We start from the raw sequence: 18,930 nt of genomic DNA, 5'->3' as shown, positions 1-18,930 counted from the left end.
TTCATAGTGAAACAGCTTCATCAGCAGTTCTGGTCGATGGATGAGAAAGATATTGTGATGATTCAAAGCAGCACAGCTATTGGAGATGTTATTACGGCGATCGTATCAGCTTTCAGTTCGGCTCTGCGGAGTTTCATAGCTCAGGTCGTGATCTTTTGAAAGAGTAATGAGCTGATAACCTCCTGTACTTTTTTGACTCTGAGGTAGTGCTTAAACGGCACTCCACTGTTTTAGAAAGAAGGTAAAATACTCTGTGCGACTGAGGGAAACTCCAAAGTTGGTGTTCATTCGCTGTGCATTCATTTCTATAAGCACAGATATTTTTATTCTCTGTTGTTGGAATAAAAACATTGATCAGCGCAACTTTAACCCCAAAGTCATGAGATTAAGACAAAACTAAATGCAGATGGACATATTTCTCAAATCATTAACTATATCTTTAACTTTTTCTGTTTTCTGTATTGTGTATTTCTACAGTTTAAAATATAATAATAATATAAATATACTGAGCTAGTAGGGGCCCAGATTCACCACTGAGCCTAATAAACACAGGAGAATATGTTACGTGATGGATTCATAGTGAAACAGCTTCATCAGCAGCTCTGGTCGATGGATGAGAAAGATATTGTGATGATTCAAAGCAGCACAGCTATTGGTTGTGTTATTACGGCGATCGTATCAGCTTTCAGTTCGGCTCTGCAGAGTTTCATAGCTCAGGTCGTGATCTTTTCCCATAAGAACGATCAGGAATGCCATTTTTGTTGTGTGTGTGTGTGCGCACGTCATCTGCTTGTGACACACACACACAGTCTGACCGTAATGGGCCCAGCGATGTAAAGCTTTAATTGCTGAGGGTGAGCTCATTTGGGGGTGATGGTGCGTGCAGGTGCACAGTTCCCCAGACAATGGCCAGCCCTTTCCCTCTGCCTCCCTTCCCCCCTGTGGTGACTCGCTCCAGCGCTCCTCGCTCACTGCTCACTCCAGAAGTACAGCAAGATTAACACTGCTGGTCCTGTCTGAGGGCTTCAGTCAGGCACTCTAACGCAGTGTCATGTGTTTCCCCCGTTGCCGCTGTGTGAGGAGGAGGAGATGGAGCAAGTGGAGCACACCGAGGGAAGTCTGAGTTTGTTTGTGGATCTCAGGGGAAACGGCATACTTCATAAACAAGCTGGCTTGAAGTCGAGCCAGGTTTTTTGTTCTTGGCAAATGAGCAGCTGTTGCAGCATTATGCTTACATCAGACTGGGAGACGTGTGTGTGTGTGTGTGTGTCATCAGAGGGAGTTACAATTATTGGTCTTTGTTCACTTTTAGCAGGTATTACAGGGTTTTCTCTTTACTTACATTCACACTCTGCAGCAGAAATGAAATCTGCTGTCCATCACAGGTGCCACATGCATTTTTTTCCAATCACTGGTCACGGCTTTAGTATTGCACCCATCACTCTGACTGCAGTGAAACTAAATGTGTGCTGTAAAATGGAAGAAAAAGATGTTTTACGTGACCGTTTCCTGCTCAAAGTGCTTTCTGAATGGATCCCGTTTCCCCTGCAGCTCAGGCCATTGAGCAGCGGCTGATGAAGATCGACCACACCGCCATCCACCCACACCTGCTCGACATGAAGATCGGTCAGGGCAAATACGAGCAGGGCTTCTTCCCCAAGCTGCAGGCCGACGTGCTCAACACAGGGCCGACCAACAACAAGTGAGTCAGCCTCCGCCCCGGTGACTGAAATCCACACGTGAGCGTAGCAGATGAAGTCCTGTGTCACGTCCTCCCTCGCTGAAATATTGGATGTGTTAGTGTTAGAAATAAAGGACAAGTTCAACATTTAGGAAATATTTTAGGCCTTTTACAGGAATGAAATGATTTTTAGATGCTGCAATTTATTATCGACCCCTCAACTTCTAGGCCGGGAGAACACCTCTGGTCTATGTATGTTTCACTATGGACACAGCGAGGTTTAGCTGTTTCTTCGTGCTTCCATTCCTAACCGTGTCCCCGCTCAGGCTCTTTACTGAACACTGATAATCTAACAGATTCACGGCCGCCACTAAGGGGAAACGAAATGAGCCGTAAAGACAACACCTGCATGTTATGACTGACTGACTGGCTGCACGTTGCTTTAACTGCAGGTGGTCTCAGAGGACAGCGACGGCTCAGCGAAGGAAAGACCGTCACCGACAGCAGACGGAGCACCTAAACCTCGACAACGACCTGAAAGAGGTAGAACAAACCCCCACCACAATAACCCATAACCTGTCCTCCGAATGCCCTCGTGCCCTCTCTGTTCTCTAACGTTACGTACTGTACGAGCATGTCTGTATTTTCTCTGTATGCATCGTGGCATCATGTTTTTTTGTTTGTGTTTCTTTTGCTATTGAATTCCTGTTGGTTTCTGTTTGAGCTTTTCTTGTCACCCTTTCTCTTCACGTGCACGCTGCCTTCTGTTTTTCTTTTCCATTCTGCTCTTTCGTCGCCGTCCTCTCCCTGTCCGTTGGCGGTGGGTTGGGATCGGGTCGAACCCCCTCCTCCTTCTCCTCCTCGTCCTCGTCCTCCTCAGCAGGTGGAGGACTGTCTGTGCCTGCAGAACTCCATGGCATTTTGGGAGTGGGACAATGCGTCCCCTCCGCCTATCAAACCGCCTAAAAAATCCGCCTCTGCATCCTGCCTGGTATGTGGAGGACGTGCCTGTGTTGTGGACTCCCTCTCACAGACTCCCTCCACCTCCCCCACACCTCACACTCATCTCACCCACCTGTTCTTAGAGTTGAGCTGTGTGACTGAGGCGCTCTGTCTACAGATTTTCCCGTCCATTTCAATTCTTAGAATTCCCATCTCCTGCCACTTTTCAGGAGTGGAAAGTTAATTTGGCAACACCCGCGGTTACTGTGGCAGGTGTTTGGAGCACAACAGCAGTCATTGAGTACTTTGTCAGAAATCCAACATGAGAGCAGCTGCTGCATCTGTTTTCTGTACAGCCAAGAAGTCACCACAGTCCATCTGATGTCATGCTCCACACACAGCCAGTAGTTTCCCCCCCCATAACAGCAGCATGTCACCTGTAACTCATCACTCCCGGCTGTATATGATGAAACCAGTCTGCTGATTTAAATCAATGACTATTGTCTTGTTTTGTAGAATAATGAACAATTCCAGTCAGCACTAACCACTGACACAAACACATCACATTCCCTCCTATTGCTTCACAGTGAGAGCTACCCGGTGAACACTTTTAATGTGTTGGGGGGGGGCACTTGCATTAGCAGTAATAATACAACTCTCGATACGGTCCGAAGACACCGCAGAAAAAAAATGCTGACTATTAAAAGAAACAAAAAGGAGCGTCTGATGCAAACATTATCTGATCCTCTTCTCAGTGCTCTTCCTGGAATAGATGCTGGTTAAAGCTCCTCCTGCTCTCTGTGCATCACCTACGTTGTGTTTTGATACAAGTGAATGTCTGATTATTATTTTTTTATGTGTTAGTTAGTAGTATAGTATAAAATCTGATTATTTAAATACTGTTCATGAACATCATATTATTCAGCAGGGTAATAAAACACTGGACTACAGAACTCTGAAGCACAAAGAAAGGTTGGGAAAGCTGAGTGTGGAGGGGGGGGGGTACTTTTAGTCCCTAATGCCCAGTAAGTGGAAACAGTCAGGGTGACAGGAACATACATCACTTTAACTGACTTCAGGCTAAGCTGTCACTCTAAACCAAACGTTAACCGAAACAACCAAAAGTTTACATTTCAAGGACTCACTCTGAGCTCCCTCTGAAGTTTAACGCCTCCCCCTTAAGCATGGGTGCACAGAAGAGTAAATAAGACGCACGCTGACTGCGTTGTGTCGGTCTGATTGGAGCGCCTGTTCTCCAGAGCTCACCGACTGCTTGTGCTTGATCTTCAGAAGTACATGCAGGAGGCCCGCAGCCTGGGGAAGAACCTCCGACAGCCCAAACTGTCTGATCTGTCTCCCGCCGTCATCGCCCAGACCAACTGGAAGTTCGTGGAGGGGCTGCTTAAGGAGTGTCGCATGAAGGTGAGACAATTCAGCCACAGCACGTCCCCGCGTTTAGAAACGAGCTGTGATTCTTTAGCCCAGTCGTCCACCGACACCTTTCTTCAGTCCCACACACCCGCGTGGTTTCTGCAAACTCACAGCTGTGAGCGGCGTCATCTCGTGAACGGTGCACTCAGGGAGAAACACATGAAATCATTCATATTTCATCAACATTAGGTATCAGAAATGCATTTCCTCAAAGTTTTGGGAATATCTGAAGAAGAATTCCCATCTGAGATGCAAAAAATCTTAATTAGTTATTATTTATTATCCCGGAATGAGAATTGTTTTCACAGACGATCCAACATGGAAACTTGCAGATGGACACCGAGCAGCATGCAGCAAGAGAGTTTGTTCGGGGCTGCCACGGCAGAAGGGACAAACCTCCTGCTGTAGCGAGCTCTTCTTCGTTTCTAAGTCCTCTGTCTCCTGCATCCCCAAACATTCACTGTAATTTTCAACTCTTTAACCTGCAGCGACATCAGACGGAGCCCATTCCCATATGAAACGTCCTTTGTGTGACTGAAAAGCAAAACTGCTTTCACGATTTAGAGAATTAGTGCCATCAGTGTGTGTATCAAGGTGTAAGGAGTGTGCTGTTAATACACTCAGCTATTGTCCTAGTTGTTATTTCATTGCATTTGAAAATACCACTTATTTACTTCTTCCTGAGTTCAGTAACATTTTCCTTTCCATTCATACATCTACATGCATCTATTTTCTGGATTACTTGGCTTCCTTACATATATAATTGTTTCAAAATAAGTGAGTTTGATTTAAAAAAAAAAAAATAGAAATCTAGCAGAATATTCCTCTCTCTAGCTTGACAGTATTTAGTTTGAACAATTTGACCATATGTTGCACCGGAGTACACTGGCAGTCAATCTGGCAGACGATATCCAGACTACCCTTTGAACCACAGTTAAGTTGATATTACCACCCATTGTTCTAATACGTGTGTGTGTGTGTTCAGACGAAGCGTATGCTGGTGGAGAAGATGGGCCGGGAGGCTGTGGAGCTGGGCCACGGTGAGGCCAACATCACTGGACTGGAGGAGAACACTCTGATTGCCAGCCTGTGTGACCTGCTGGAGAGGATCTGGAGCCACGGGCTGCAGGTCAAACAGGTCAGCGCACGCACACACACACACACACACACACACTTGTGTTTCAGTCACATCAGAGGAAATGACATGGTCTTACATTCATTTCATTTCGAAACTTACCCTAACCTCAAAGCCAAGTCTTACAATTCCACATTCCCCACAGTGTGGGGACAGATTTATGTCCCCACAACATGAGTAATACATGTACAGTACACGCACACACACACACACACACACACACAGGAACACTTAAACATACAGGAACATATACTGCCCGTCCAAAAAAAAAAAGTCACACTCTAATATTTCGTTGGACCGTCTTTAGCTTTGAGCACAGCACACATTCGCCGTGACGTCGTTTCAATGAGCTTCTGCAATGTCACAACATTTATCTCCATCCAGAGTTGCATTAATTTTCCGCCAAGATCTTGTATCGATGACGGGAGAGCTTCTTCTTACCCTGATGTGCCCGTCACTCTGGAACAGGGTAAATCTGGACTCATCAGACCACATGACCTTCCTCCATCGCTCCAGAGTCCAATGTTTATGCTCCCTCACCGCATCAGCCGGGGTTAAATAAGTTGTTGCCAGCTGAAACATATTCATCACTGCAGTAATTATCCAATGGAAGGCTCTTACCTATTTGCTTAGTTAAATCCAGGTGGCGACTTTGTTTTTTGGACAGGCAGTGTATTAGTGAGGCCTCATACTGGCACACACAACGGTGCGTGCACATTACAAATGTTTAAACCAGATTTGTATTAAAGCAGATGTGAGGGCGCACACTCACTCGTACTGTCAGTATGAACACGTCAGGTATTTCTGACCATATCGGATATTGAGGCTAAGAGGTTATTGCCTTGTGAATCCTCTTTGTGTGTGTATAATCTTTCCTGTAATCTGTCAGTGCTGGCTTGTGTGTGTGTGTGTGTGTGTGTGTGTTTTGTGATTTTGAATTTCTGACACACACTTCTCTGACCTTGCAGGGGAAGTCCGCCTTGTGGTCGCACCTGTTGCACTACCAGGCCCGAGAGGAGAAGCTAGAGCAGCAGCAGCAGGCAGAGTCACCAGGTAAAACACACACACACACACACACACACACACAGTCCTGTATTATCTGTTGAGTGCAACAAAGTCATCATCACCTCGTATCCTGTGTTTTCTCCTCGACAGTGTCACACGTTCCTGAGAGGAGGAAGTCTGATTGTTCCATAGCTATGCCATCTCTCCGTGTGTCCCTCATACAGGACATGAGGTGTGTGCTGCCGTCCTCTACTGAGATTACAGGCACTCTAATTATTTCCTTAGCGCACTGATCTAATTTGAGTAATATTCATAGAAATAAGCTGCACATTTGGATTGGCTTAGTAAATTCACAGAAAATCCATTGATGACTGTTTTCATGAATATTTCAAGCGTAAATGCAGAATCTTCTGTTTCTCAAATGTGAAAATGTGCTTTGTTTTCTATGAATGAATGAGTATGAAACCGAATTTGGTTTCGTGAGTGTCGGCCAGACAAAAAGTGAGACATTTAATCACGAACACTCTGTGGGAAGTCGTGAATGGCACTTTTTACCATTGTTCTGATATTTTACAGACCAAAGATTATCAAATAGTGAGGAAATATTCAGAGTTTTGTAAAAGACCTCCTCTGTACTACCTGAAAAAGAGACCTGGAAGCAGGGTATGGATTTGCCTAAACTCAAAGGCTCTGAAACAACTTCCCACAAACCAATGAGCGGCGTCACGGTGGCCATGTCCACTTCTTCTTTACAGTCTATGGTGTGAGCTTTCCTCTCTCTGTCTTCTTTCTGTCCGTCGTCTTGTCTCCTCAGGCATATCCAGAGCATGTCAGAAATCAAGACGGACGTGGGCCGAGCGAGAGCCTGGATCCGCCTGTCACTGGAGAAGAAGCTGCTCTCTCAGCACCTCAAACAGCTGCTGTCCCGACAAGCCTTAACCAAGTGAGCACACGCGTGTGATCAACCAAAGAAAAAAGAATATCCTCTCTGCTCCGTCTTTCAGTACATGCGTGTGGAAAAAACACACTGTTTAGATCTGGTTCCCTTTATGATGTCAGCAAGCCGACATTCTCGCCCACTGAAAACCTCCTAAACCCACCTCGCTGTCCGCTATTGTTTTTTCCCTCTGCTATAACAGAGCGAGCAGAAAGAGGCCGAAAACAGTTGCAGCAGCCATGTCTGCTATGAAAAGAAATGTTTTTTGAACAGTAAATCAGGTAAACCTATTCTAGTAGGACCTCCCTATACAACTATCAATGACTCAACTGACAATGCCACCGGTGGCTGCTCTTTATCTGAGTTATGGAAGTAAACCAGTCATGAATTTTCCAAGCAAAGTCATTCTTCTTCAACCTTGAAGTCTTTCCTCTCGTGAAAGCGAAACATACTGTTTCAGTGGCAAATGTACATAATGTTAACGTAACGCCAACAAAGAGCCTTGCAGATCTTAACCTCTAAACTTACGGTTACATACGTCCAGGTTTGTTTGATGACGCGCAAAATGATAACAGTACATGTTATTTACACAATGCTTGTCTAAAAGTTTTAAATGCAAGCAAAATGATTACAAAAATGTCATAGGATTCATGAAACAGGCGCAGTTGTTGGGTTCAGAGCAGCGGTCCAGTCCTGAACTGCCACATTATTCCAGCCCAGGGTACAGTCACATGACACCGAGGACCAATTACAAGCAGCGGCATCCTTTGGGACGGTAAATCAGCTGAGCTCAGCTGACCTTCTTGGGTAAAGGGCTCTAGTCAAAAGCCAAATTAAAAACTCCCCTTACTACATAAATCTACCGTTTTGCCTGAGTGAACGCAACAAATGAGGTTCTGTTTGAAGTCCACCAGGTTGATATGTGGGAGATACACTACTCACTAAAAGTTAGGGATGTTCAGCTTCCAGGTGAAATTTCAGGATGAACCTAAAATGCATTCTAACCTTTCCAGGTGAACTTAATGTGACCTTCTCTAAACCTTTGAATGCACATGTCCAACTGTTCAGTGTCTCAGTACTTTCTGCACCAGCTGCTGTTCTCTAACAAGAAGCTTAACAGCAACATTCACAACAGGTTTGATCCATGAATCCACCAATACATTTCCTGCTTCAGTTAGAATTGGTATTTAAACAGTCCTCCTCATCCTGCTGTTCACATTCTGACATCATGAGACCAAGACGACACCTAACAGTTGATCAGCAGCACCTCAACACTGGAGGCTTCAAACAGGAAGTCCTCAGACGGAGGTGTTCACTGAGCTTAGAGGGTCACAGAGTGTCATCAGGAGGTTGGAACAGTGATACAGAGACTGGAAGAGTCACAGAAAGGAGAGGAGTGGACGTCCTTTGGCCACATCCCAATTTATTGAGGCACTGAACATTTTTTGTTGTGGTATACCTACCACTGTTGTTAGATTTTCTTTCAATAAATAGTTTAAGATGAATAAAATCACCATTGCATGCTTCTACTTAAATGCCCTACTTTCATGATATAATATCACTGTAGCATTCACATTTTACATTTTCCATATATTTCACCTGAAAGCTGAATATCCCTAACTTTTTGTGAGTAGTGTATATGGAATATATTTGATATAATCAAATATGGAGCCTGCAGCCTCCAAGCTCTGGAGCTCCGGACATCATTGGGGGGCTGCCAGTTTTAACTAGCTGCTCACAGTCTGAACCAACGCTGCTGTGAAGACTACAGTGAGATAACATTATAGAACCTGTAGACTGTTTATTTCTTTTCTGTGATAACACAACACAAAGGCTTCCAGTAACTAAGGCGCTGCAACCTGAGCTTATCTACACACTTTATGGCTGACTAAAGCAACATAACTACCCCCCATTAACAACTCCTCCGAGGCTCCGGCAGCCTGCCAGTGTTTCTCTCACACAGAGAGAGTCTCACTTTCACAACAGAACCCGCTAGACTCTGTCACTAGACACTACAACAGGCTGTCCACTAGGCCACCTTCATCAAAGGGGGAGACTGCAGAGCGTCTGTCGACACAGCTGAACTGGATCGTAAGCCCAGAATAGAGACGCCTCACACTAAAGCAAACCTACTGCATACTAAAACTTGTAAAACAGTGGGTCTCTAATACAAGCCTGACTCAAAATACAGACGTGATCCCTCGATCCTCTGGCCTCGGCCACTATTTGAGAATGTATGGGTTGTTATTTTAAAGAAAATGTGTATATCCAGTGTATTGTATGTCATGGCATAGTATACAAAAAGCGGCCAGCTCCACTTGAAAGTTATTTGGAGTTTCACATAGAGCACTAGTGGCCATATTCTTTATTTTGTGTCTACAGAAAGCTGTACAAGCGCTACGCCTTCCTGCGCTGCGAGGAGGAGAAGGAGCAGTTCCTCTTCCACCTGCTCTCTCTCAACGCCGTCGACTACTTCTGCTTCACCAGCGTCTTCACCACCATCAGTGAGTTTTCCTGCGGCCGCGCGTGACCTCCGACCCTCCACACACCAGACACCACAGCCGGTGACAGAATGTCATCGCTGAGGACGATCCAAGTTAGAGGAAGCGGGGGGGACATTTCCAGGATTCAGAGTAGAAATAAGAAGGACTTCTTAAATTTCATTAAAGAGTTTAAATTTCATTTGGAGATTTACAGACGTCGGGCTCTAGTACTTGAATTGTAGTTACAGTAACAGCAGTAGTTCACACCTGGCTTTAGCTTTTAGTTAAAGTAGTAGTTTTAGTTAGCTAGAATAACCTCGGTCTGGGGGGTTGGAGCCCCCTCAAGGGACTGTGAGAAATCTGAAAGGACAAACAAGAAATGAAATATGTTAAAAAGCACATTTCTGCTCACACAGTTTTACCTCTTCTGACAAATCCACTATTCAAATAGAACAATCTGAAAAGGGAACATCTCTCCTCATAGACGCATGCAGCCTGTGACAAACGGCCTGTGGTCGTAGTCACGACATCTTTGTGCACACAGATCCTCTGGATTAATAAAATCTTATCTTAGTTTAGCTTATCTTATTTGTTCTTATCTGATCTTAGCTTGTGTTATGCTAAACCTAAAGGATGAATATAACACGTAGCTTGTAGAAAGTAGCCTTAGTGACCACTATAGGCATCTATAAACTGTGGAAGATCTAAACCCTGACACATTCCCAGAAAATCCTCTCCCCACTCGCCCCCCCCCTCCAACTTCTTTGGTCAGTGTCAGCTGCTAGATGAATGGAGTCTAGTGTGGATCAGTGGCTGGCTGACCTTCTAGAGTCAATAAAACATGAGGGGGTATGTACAGTTTAACCAGAGATTTAAAATGCAGTGCATTATTCAGCCTGGTGTTGGCACACACAGAATAGCTGAACTCACTCAGATAAATGACCAGGTGATGATTTTAGGTCTCTTCTGGTCTGCTGATCTGATCTTTTATTCTGTTTCTGTTCCGCTGCGGTGTGTTTGCCCCGAATCTGCAATATCTTTATGAAAGTGACCCAGTTAGAGAGCCTACATTGTCTAATTAGCACGTTTATTTTAGTGTTTGTTTCTCTGCGCCCTCCTCCCCCCCCCACCCGCAGTGATCCCGTACCGAGTCGTCATCATCCCCATCAAGAAGTTGAGCAACTCCATCACCACCTCCAACCCCTGGGTGTGTGTGTCAGGGGAGCTGGGAGACTCGGGCATCATGCAGATCCCCAAGAACGTCCTGGAGATGACCTTTGACGTGAGTAGTGTGACCTCTGACCTCTGGCAGGCCGAGCACAGAGCGACGTGGCGTGAAGCCCTAACACCAAGAGCTGAGTGCGGTTTGGGTGATGTGGGGGAGGGTGTTTGTGACTCAGGCATGATGTTCAGTTCCAATCCCTCAGACCTCCTTTGTCAGCGTGAAAGCATCCCACCAACACTGTGCATGCTGCGTTCAAAGACTGTAGTAAAGTACAGTTTAAGGGTCTGTCTGGCTTCCATACATGCATAGATTAATACATAGGCACAAACATGCTGCAGTATAACCTATATAATGTCTTACTTGTCCCAACATTTATTTCCTTACAGTAGCATATCAATAACAGGACTGTACATAAAAAGACCTGCCATATGACATAGTTTTCCTGTGCAATGAGGGGTTATTACGGACATTTCAGGTATATATAGAGGCTACACACTTCTGCCATCCTCCTCACGCTGCATGTCTGTCCTGCCTGTTTGCACTGGTGATGGGTTTTCTTCTTTTTTTTTTTTTCTTTCTTTCTGTTTGCTTGACGGATGATATTGTTGTTTTGGCTCTGAGATCACCACGGCACCATTTTTTGTATTGTCCCTCCATTGTATGTTAACATGTGTTTCCATCTCCCTCAGTCTGCTTTCAGGCCTCACACGCACATCTCCGCCTTGTTCAAGGTTAGAGGAAGCCTGCGCTATATTTTCATCCATCTCCCATTACCCCCCCCCCTCTCTCTTTGCCCCTCTGTCCTTTTTAAAATGCCTGTTTTTCAGTTGTCCTGTTGCCTGTTTACACGTAGGCATTGTTGTCATCATCATCCCAGGGTCGTAGCTGATTTATTATCCCGCTACAAAGAATAGAACACCACCTTTAATTTAGCTGCACTCACACCTCTGAGTGTAGACGCTCCTCTGTGTCATATTTCAGGCCTACAATGTGATTATTATGTCTAATGTAGCTAAACGTTATGAGCTACTAAGTGTGGAAACTTCAACTCAGTGCATGCTGGGAAAGCATCCTTGAAAGGAATTAAGGATTTAATTCAACTAATTCTCACTTCCATGAATTAAAAGGGGAAATGAGATGAAGACAAATATAGAAAAATCTTAATAACACAATTATATTCAACTAACAAAAAAAAAAAGTCTATTCATTTTCACTTAATCAAAGATGGTCAAACATAATCAGCCTGGAATCAGGCCCATCTATATTCATGGGAAGACGGCAGCGGTAATAACAGCGCTTGGGGGGGGGGGGAAGGACGATCAGGCGTGCGAGGGCCGTGACCACATGGGTTTTTTTTTTATTACGGCGGCGAAAATGCTCCACAGGGACCGTGTGCAGTGATTATGTGCTAATCATCTCAATATATTGCGTGGTAGGCATCACATGACGTGACATTGCAGTGATGCGGTTGTTGTCGCGGTCCTGGTTTGTACATTGATGGAGGATGTGAAGTGATAATGACTAGAAATACTTTGTGCTAACTAGATTTTTCTCTCCGCTGTGTGTGTGTGTGTGTGTGTGTGTGTGTCTGGGTTTAGTGTCAGAACCTGGGCAGGCTGACCACCGTGCAGCTAGGTCACGATAACGCCGGCCTCCTGGCTAAATGGCTGGTGGACTGCGTGATGGTGCGCAATGAGATCACCGGACACACCTACAGGTAAGCAGAGACTGCTGGTGTTTAGTAATACTTAGCTCACTGTCGCTTGCTTGGCCGCTCCGCCACTTTGGTCCAGACTGAATCATTAACATACCGACAAGTTATAGTGGTTTGGCAGAACAGAACCCCGTATCTAAGCCCAGAAGTCACTGCTTGATCTGCCTTTCAGCGGCTCAGCCTTCAGTGTCGGAGAAACTAGCACAATTGGCTCGATTCTGAAAGTATCCAGCCAAAAATATCCCACTCCCTCCCCCTCAGGCCTCCCTGCAAAGTCACCCCTCCACAGCACATGAGTGCGCCGAACACAGCAGTGATGGGAAGACCGGCCACGGCTGCCGGGTCCTTCATCTGCTCTGAGCGCAACCTCTGACTGAAAGCCTCACTTATTTTTTTTTCAGTCTGTTGGATTCCACAATCACATCAACACGAGGAAAACAGCCACGTTACCTTCGGCTCACGGCAGCTGCTCACTCGGCTCAGAGGCTTTGTGCTAATGAGTTCGCTCCATGGACGCGTGGTTAGCCCACTAAACGACCACGGCTCTGTCTCGTTCTCTGACTCCGTGGGTGTGTGCTTCGTGCTTGTAACTCACGACCGTCTGTCGCCGAGACATGATTTCCACTTTTTAAACTTTCTCTACCATTTTAGTTCACGGGCAGAGTGCACACAGGGGGGGGCAGGTACACAGGTAGACAGGCAGGGCAGCCGTCCAGTCATTTCGCTGGGTTTATTACAGCCTAGACACCAGATTCTTTTCTTTTTTTATGCCAAACTATTTCATTTATTGACTGCTGCCGGGCTGTTATGAGAATTCCAGCCAGTGTAACAAGAAGTGCCTCTAAGATAACTTTCCTATAACCTGCCTATAAATGCCCGTGACGTCTCCCCTCCAGGTTTCCATGCGGACGGTGGCTCGGGAAGGGCGTGGACGATGGCAGCCTGGAGAGGGTCCTCATCGGTGAGCTGGCGTTGCCCAGTGGAGATGAAGATTCTGGGAGATGCTGCCGTACCCCCCCGCTGCAGCGCTCGCCATCCCAGGCCAGACGCATCAGCATCACATCGCTGTCCGGGCGTGGATACAGTGAGTATCTGTCAGGAGTCGCATGCAGCTCCGGAGAGCCAGGGACCGGCCATAACCGGCTGAAATCCATCCCATCATCCCATTCCAGCCCTGATAGTCGTCAACTCACAGCTGTAGACCAATTATGGAACATGGTTAACATCCAGTGTTGTGTGTTTACTTGTAAGCTCTCTCTGCTAAGTTCTAAAGCTTTTTATCAGTTAATTATTATCAACGCATCATTCAGAATAAGGAAACTGAATTAGATGGCAAGTCAAACAATTATTTTTATTTCAAGTTTATTAATCTATCAATTAAAAATTGAAAAAAAAAATTTAATACTCAATTCATTAAGTGCTTTTTTAAATAAATGGGTTTGATGATTGATAATAATTAACTGAATCAACATAATTTTACCAGTGGCACGCTCGTGGCTAAATATTTCAAAGCTTCTTCTCTGCCATGATTTAAATCATAATGTCTAAATCATCGGCCTAGAAGTGGTAAATGTACTATGAGTATCTATAGTGTACTTATATGTGTATAAATACTGGAATTAACCCATGTAATAGCTGCCATTGTTCATTTTAACAGTCCTAAAGAAAAATCTGATTTAAAAAAAAAAAATATTGATGCAGCTGCTTTTTTTTTTTCATCCCAGAACTGACTTCAGCCCAAATCCAAGAGGCCATCGGGGAGGCTGTGAACAACATCATCAAACACTTCCACAAGCCAGAGAAAGAGGTAATGAATGAATTCCTCTGTTTGATCGTGAGTAAAACGATTCTTCTTAACTTAACTACTGCTGGACTTTCTCTGAGCCCTTCACGCCACTACACTGTGGATTCAGCCCCCCTCTGTCTGTCTCTGACTGACTCTGCTCATTATGTTCCAGTCAGTAAAGTGGTGTTTTATGGCTGCTCACAGGAAACAGATGCACAAATGGCTCAGCGTACTTTTATCCAGCACACTTTAAGTGCCCTCTGTTAAAGGAGTGATGGAGAGAGGATAGAGAGCGGATAGTGATGCATGCGGCCCCGAAAGAGGCTGTGAGCCAGACAACGCTGGCTATGAACCAGACAACAGTGCAAACGTCCTGCTCAGCAGACACAATTAGAGACTAGTTGGTGAACATAGTGGAGCATTTAACAGCTAAAGAGTCAGATATTTCCCTGAGGAGCTGACGGAAACCAAAACCGGAGCTAAAAGAAAATGAATATTGGACTCAGGTGACGTCCCAAACACTCCAAATGAATGATCATGTTGCTCGGAGTGTGATGGAGGTGTAAATAAATGTGATTATACTGTACGTCAGTGTTGTGTTTGCATCGTGTTGCTGCAAGTTTAAAGAAAAGAAGAAGGCGGGGAGGGTCAGACTAAAAGATGTGGGGTCTGGTGTTTATGGTGCTTGGATCCATTGACTTTGCCTTCGCTTAAGAGATTTCAGATTTTCTTTCTTTTGTGTAGTCTCCCTCACCAACTTTATGGAAATGCGAGATCCTCTTGTGGATCTTATGTTGCATTTTCCACCCGATCCAATGGCTTTTTATCCTTCGTATAGTCTATTTCCATATTTCAGCGTCAACATCAACTCAAACTGCACTGGGCTTTGTCGTCTGTGTGTTGTGTGCTCTGACCCTCTGCCTCCCGGTTGTGTCGATGCAGAGGGGCAGCCTGACCGTCCTGCTGTGCGGAGAGAACAGCCTGGTGGCAGCTCTGGAGCAGTTCTTCCATCACGGCTTCAAGTCTGCCCGGCTCTTCCAGAAGACCGTGTTCGTGTGGGATTTTGTCGGTGAGTGCGGAGCGGCAGCGCCACCTGCTGCCAGTGAGGTGGATTTCATTTGGTTCATTTTAGGTTTTTTTTTTTTTACATCAGATTCTGTTCATTAATCAGAATCAGAATCAGAATTCCTTTAATAATCCCCAGGGGGAAATTGCTTTTTGTTACGCACAGCTCCAAAAGAATAAGAATAAACTTCAAACACAAAAGTAATAATAATACAAATAATACGACTACTACTAATAATAATATATAACAACATGTACATTCAGATTGAGGAGATGTATTATATAATACTAATAATACTACTACCACTACTACTAACACCAACAATAACATATAACAAAATATAACCTATATTATTATTATTATATTATATTATTATTATTATATTATATACAAAATATAACATATAACTAAATATAATTATAGCAGTTTTGTTGGTGCTTTTGGAACTCCATCTTTACACATTTTATTTATTTTTTTTATGCATTTAACAGTTTTGCAGCCGTTCTTCTCAGAAAAGATGTGTGTATAAAGGAAAGGAGCGGCATCGCTGCAGTATAAGCGAGAAGTATTCACAGAAAGTTGTTAGGCACCTTTATATGCTGCAGACTCAGTGTTGTGAATCCTCTGCAGAGAAGGCCGTTGGCTACATGGAGTCGGCTGACCAGATGGGAGACCTTCAGGAGACCGCAGAGCCCCTGGGGATGACCTGTCAATCACTGTGTCACTACGTCAACGCCATCAACTCCACCTCCAGGAACATCGGCAAGGACGGGAAGTTCCAGCTGCTGGTCTGCCTCGGAGCCAGGTCAGTTTCAGGAGAACTTTTCTGACATTTGGACAAGTTTAAGGCTTATTTATGCCAGAATGTGTTCAGGTCAGGTTTGGGAACTAACCGCAGCACCAACACAGCCCCTGTGAGAGTAATGTGTCACCTTAACACCGACAGTGACTCATGATGAGTCTCTTTTGTAGCTTTGCTGGATCTCAGCTCTGCCTCTGATGCTGTAGGTCGTGACGTTCTATCAAATTTAATACAAAACAAACTTTGAGTCAGTTGGTCCAAGAGATCCTGTTCCTGTCTGGTGTCCCTCCTGCCTCAGTGACGGGGCATTCTGTGTTACCCTCAGTGGTAGAATCATCTCAGAGATTCCACAGAGGTCAATTCCTTGAGCTTTGCTTTTTAATTTGTACATGATCCCACATAGCAACAGTATAAAAAGAAAGAACACTGGATGTCCCATGTTTCTGTGAGTGATCCACAGCTGTGTCTCTCTGCCCTCTGGGGATATTAGCCAGGAAATGGATTCAGGGTTAGAATCGCTGTAGTGAGGAGAATGTGTTTGCATGCGTTTGTCTTGCAGAGACCGCCTGCTGCCCCAGTGGCTGCCCCTGCTGGTGGAGTGCCCGGTGATCCTGCGTATGTACGAGGACACGGCCCTGCTCAGAGACCGCATCACTGTCAACGCCCTCATCGGAGTCCTGGAGACGCTGCACAACTTCCCCATCACGCTGGAAGCCTCGCTGGTCAAAGGCATCGACCTTTAGTCCCAAGGAGGAGCCAGCGGGCTGTCACTTTGCTCCCCCAGAACCTCCCCTCACTACTACCTACTTCACCCTCCCTTCCACTTTTAGCTGACCGGCTTTGGGATAAATGATCGGGGAAGGGGGAAGTGAGGGACAAGGGATGAAAACTGAAAAGAGATTTGGTTCCCAAAGCTCATGTGAGAAGTCGGGTTTTGGACCAACCGTAAGCCTGGATGCAGTATAATTCCCCCACCTGTGGCTCTGAAACACCCTTTCTAATTAAGTGACATCATAACGCATTAGTGCACATTACTGCGTGCTATTTCCCAGAATACACCGTTCATTTTCAGGTTGACTTCCTACCTTCCAAGGCAGCCACTGCTTTCATTACACTGAAATTCTACTTGGAGCAACATAAAGCTTGTTTGGACAAAAGTACTCCATCATAGTATTTAGTATTTTTCTCATTGTTAACAAATCCCATGAAAAGACATGTGTTTGTATGTCAGCACTTTCTGATTTCCCTTCTCATGGGATTTGACGACCACAAGAAAAACACCAGACACGTTCTGTAAAACACACCAACAACACGGTCCTTCCTCTCAGCACGATTAATATCTAATGCTAAAATAAATAAAGCTAACGTTCACCTGATGTTTCTGCAAGCTGACTTTGATAGTAAACGTGTATGAACTGTGGCAGTGGCTGCTTGAAAGGAAGGAAATCAGTCTGAACATTGTTCCGTGCGCTGAAAATTGCTGACAGATATGCACGCTGTTAGGAAGATAACCCCCCCCCCCACCCCACGTGTGTGGTTCTTTCACATCTTTGCTAACAGCAGCCAGCGTTTGCCTGTTGCCTGTCGCTGTATAAGCCTGTAGCTGGTGACCGCCGCACCACCATCTCCTGAGCAGCCGCTAACACACCGGAACACGGATCCTGGCGAAGATGGCGATGGAGTTCTGTTCCATATTTGTCCTGTGGATGAACACAAAATCCGATCTCGGTGATGTGACTCAGAGTCGGGAGCTGAACCAGCGGGCGCACGGACATTCCTGCAGAACTACAGGTCTCAGCCTGGCTGTTTTTAAATGCTGTGCCCGAGTGTGTGGTCGAATGTGACATATTTGAAGGATGTATGTGCTCTGGCGTGTGTGTGTGTGTGTGTGTGTGTGTGTGTGTGTGTGTGTGTGTGTGTGTGTGTGTGCCCTCGATTTATTTTTATATCTTCCAACTTAAAGTTTTCGAAGTGATCTGTTGGTTTCCGTGGTGCATTGTAACCCAGCGTGTGCGACTCATGCCTCATTCATTCATCATTTCCAACCACTATCGTCAATACTGTCGCTCAACCAAATAATCTGAGCTTCAGATCCACTCAGTAGCTTCTTCTGGAACTCGTCATGGACTCAAGCTTCTGTTCCCAAGGTCAAGAATGAAGTTTTTACACAAGCAAGCGAACTGTTCGTTCCTCTAAATGAATGTAGTGAACACTGGACTAGTAATGCTAAGAGCCACTTGCAGTTTGGTCTACTGATGAAATATATTGAGTGAATCCTACCACAGCATTAAATCACACAGTAGAGAGTAATCAGACAGTTTTAGGTCTTTAATACAACCTGTCAACTAAGAGATCATAAATACCTGCTTTAATTATGTGACAGCGTAAACAATGGCTTCTTTCTGGTTGCGCGGAACAATTTACTCGCTGCTTAATGCGCAGTCATGAAGCTCGATACCCATCCTCTCATCTCATTCTTGGAAAGAAAGCGAAAGAAAAAAAAACATCTTATCTTTCCCAAAATGTTGATGGAGAGTGAGATTCATTCGTTAAAGTTGTACACTGACCACTTCCTGGTGCTTTTGCCGGAATAAACTGCAGTAAATAAAGATGGGAAGACGTGACAGCAACCCAAAAGTGAAGCCAAAGCATCTTGATCGCCCCCCTGGTGGTTTGGGTGCAATCAACCTGCCCCCCCCTCCTCCCATATATTAGGTGATGGG

The 18,930-nt window shown here is 45.1% G+C and overlaps 1 protein-coding gene across 1 annotated transcript in view; it reads left to right on the top strand.

Annotated features, from left to right (window-relative positions):
• Nucleotides 1-17,036, top strand: part of dennd5b (DENN/MADD domain containing 5B) — a 65,621-nt gene extending 48,585 nt beyond the window's left edge. Inside the window, exons 8-22 of the mRNA XM_070853560.1 lie at nt 1,552-1,702; nt 2,134-2,224; nt 3,914-4,045; nt 5,040-5,192; nt 6,158-6,242; nt 6,345-6,426; nt 7,009-7,137; nt 9,514-9,635; nt 10,751-10,896; nt 12,438-12,556; nt 13,450-13,637; nt 14,278-14,360; nt 15,282-15,408; nt 16,036-16,210; nt 16,767-17,036. Coding sequence (XP_070709661.1) covers nt 1,552-1,702; nt 2,134-2,224; nt 3,914-4,045; nt 5,040-5,192; nt 6,158-6,242; nt 6,345-6,426; nt 7,009-7,137; nt 9,514-9,635; nt 10,751-10,896; nt 12,438-12,556; nt 13,450-13,637; nt 14,278-14,360; nt 15,282-15,408; nt 16,036-16,210; nt 16,767-16,950 — 1,967 coding nt within the window. The 3' untranslated portion in view covers nt 16,951-17,036. The remainder of the gene's footprint in view (nt 1-1,551; nt 1,703-2,133; nt 2,225-3,913; nt 4,046-5,039; nt 5,193-6,157; nt 6,243-6,344; nt 6,427-7,008; nt 7,138-9,513; nt 9,636-10,750; nt 10,897-12,437; nt 12,557-13,449; nt 13,638-14,277; nt 14,361-15,281; nt 15,409-16,035; nt 16,211-16,766) is intronic.
• The last annotated feature ends 1,894 nt before the right edge of the window (nt 17,037-18,930 follow it).

Source organism: Pempheris klunzingeri, chromosome 22 (assembly GCF_042242105.1).
Source record: "Pempheris klunzingeri isolate RE-2024b chromosome 22, fPemKlu1.hap1, whole genome shotgun sequence".
NCBI lineage: Eukaryota > Metazoa > Chordata > Actinopteri > Acropomatiformes > Pempheridae > Pempheris > Pempheris klunzingeri.
This window is presented reverse-complemented; position numbering and strand designations above follow the sequence as displayed.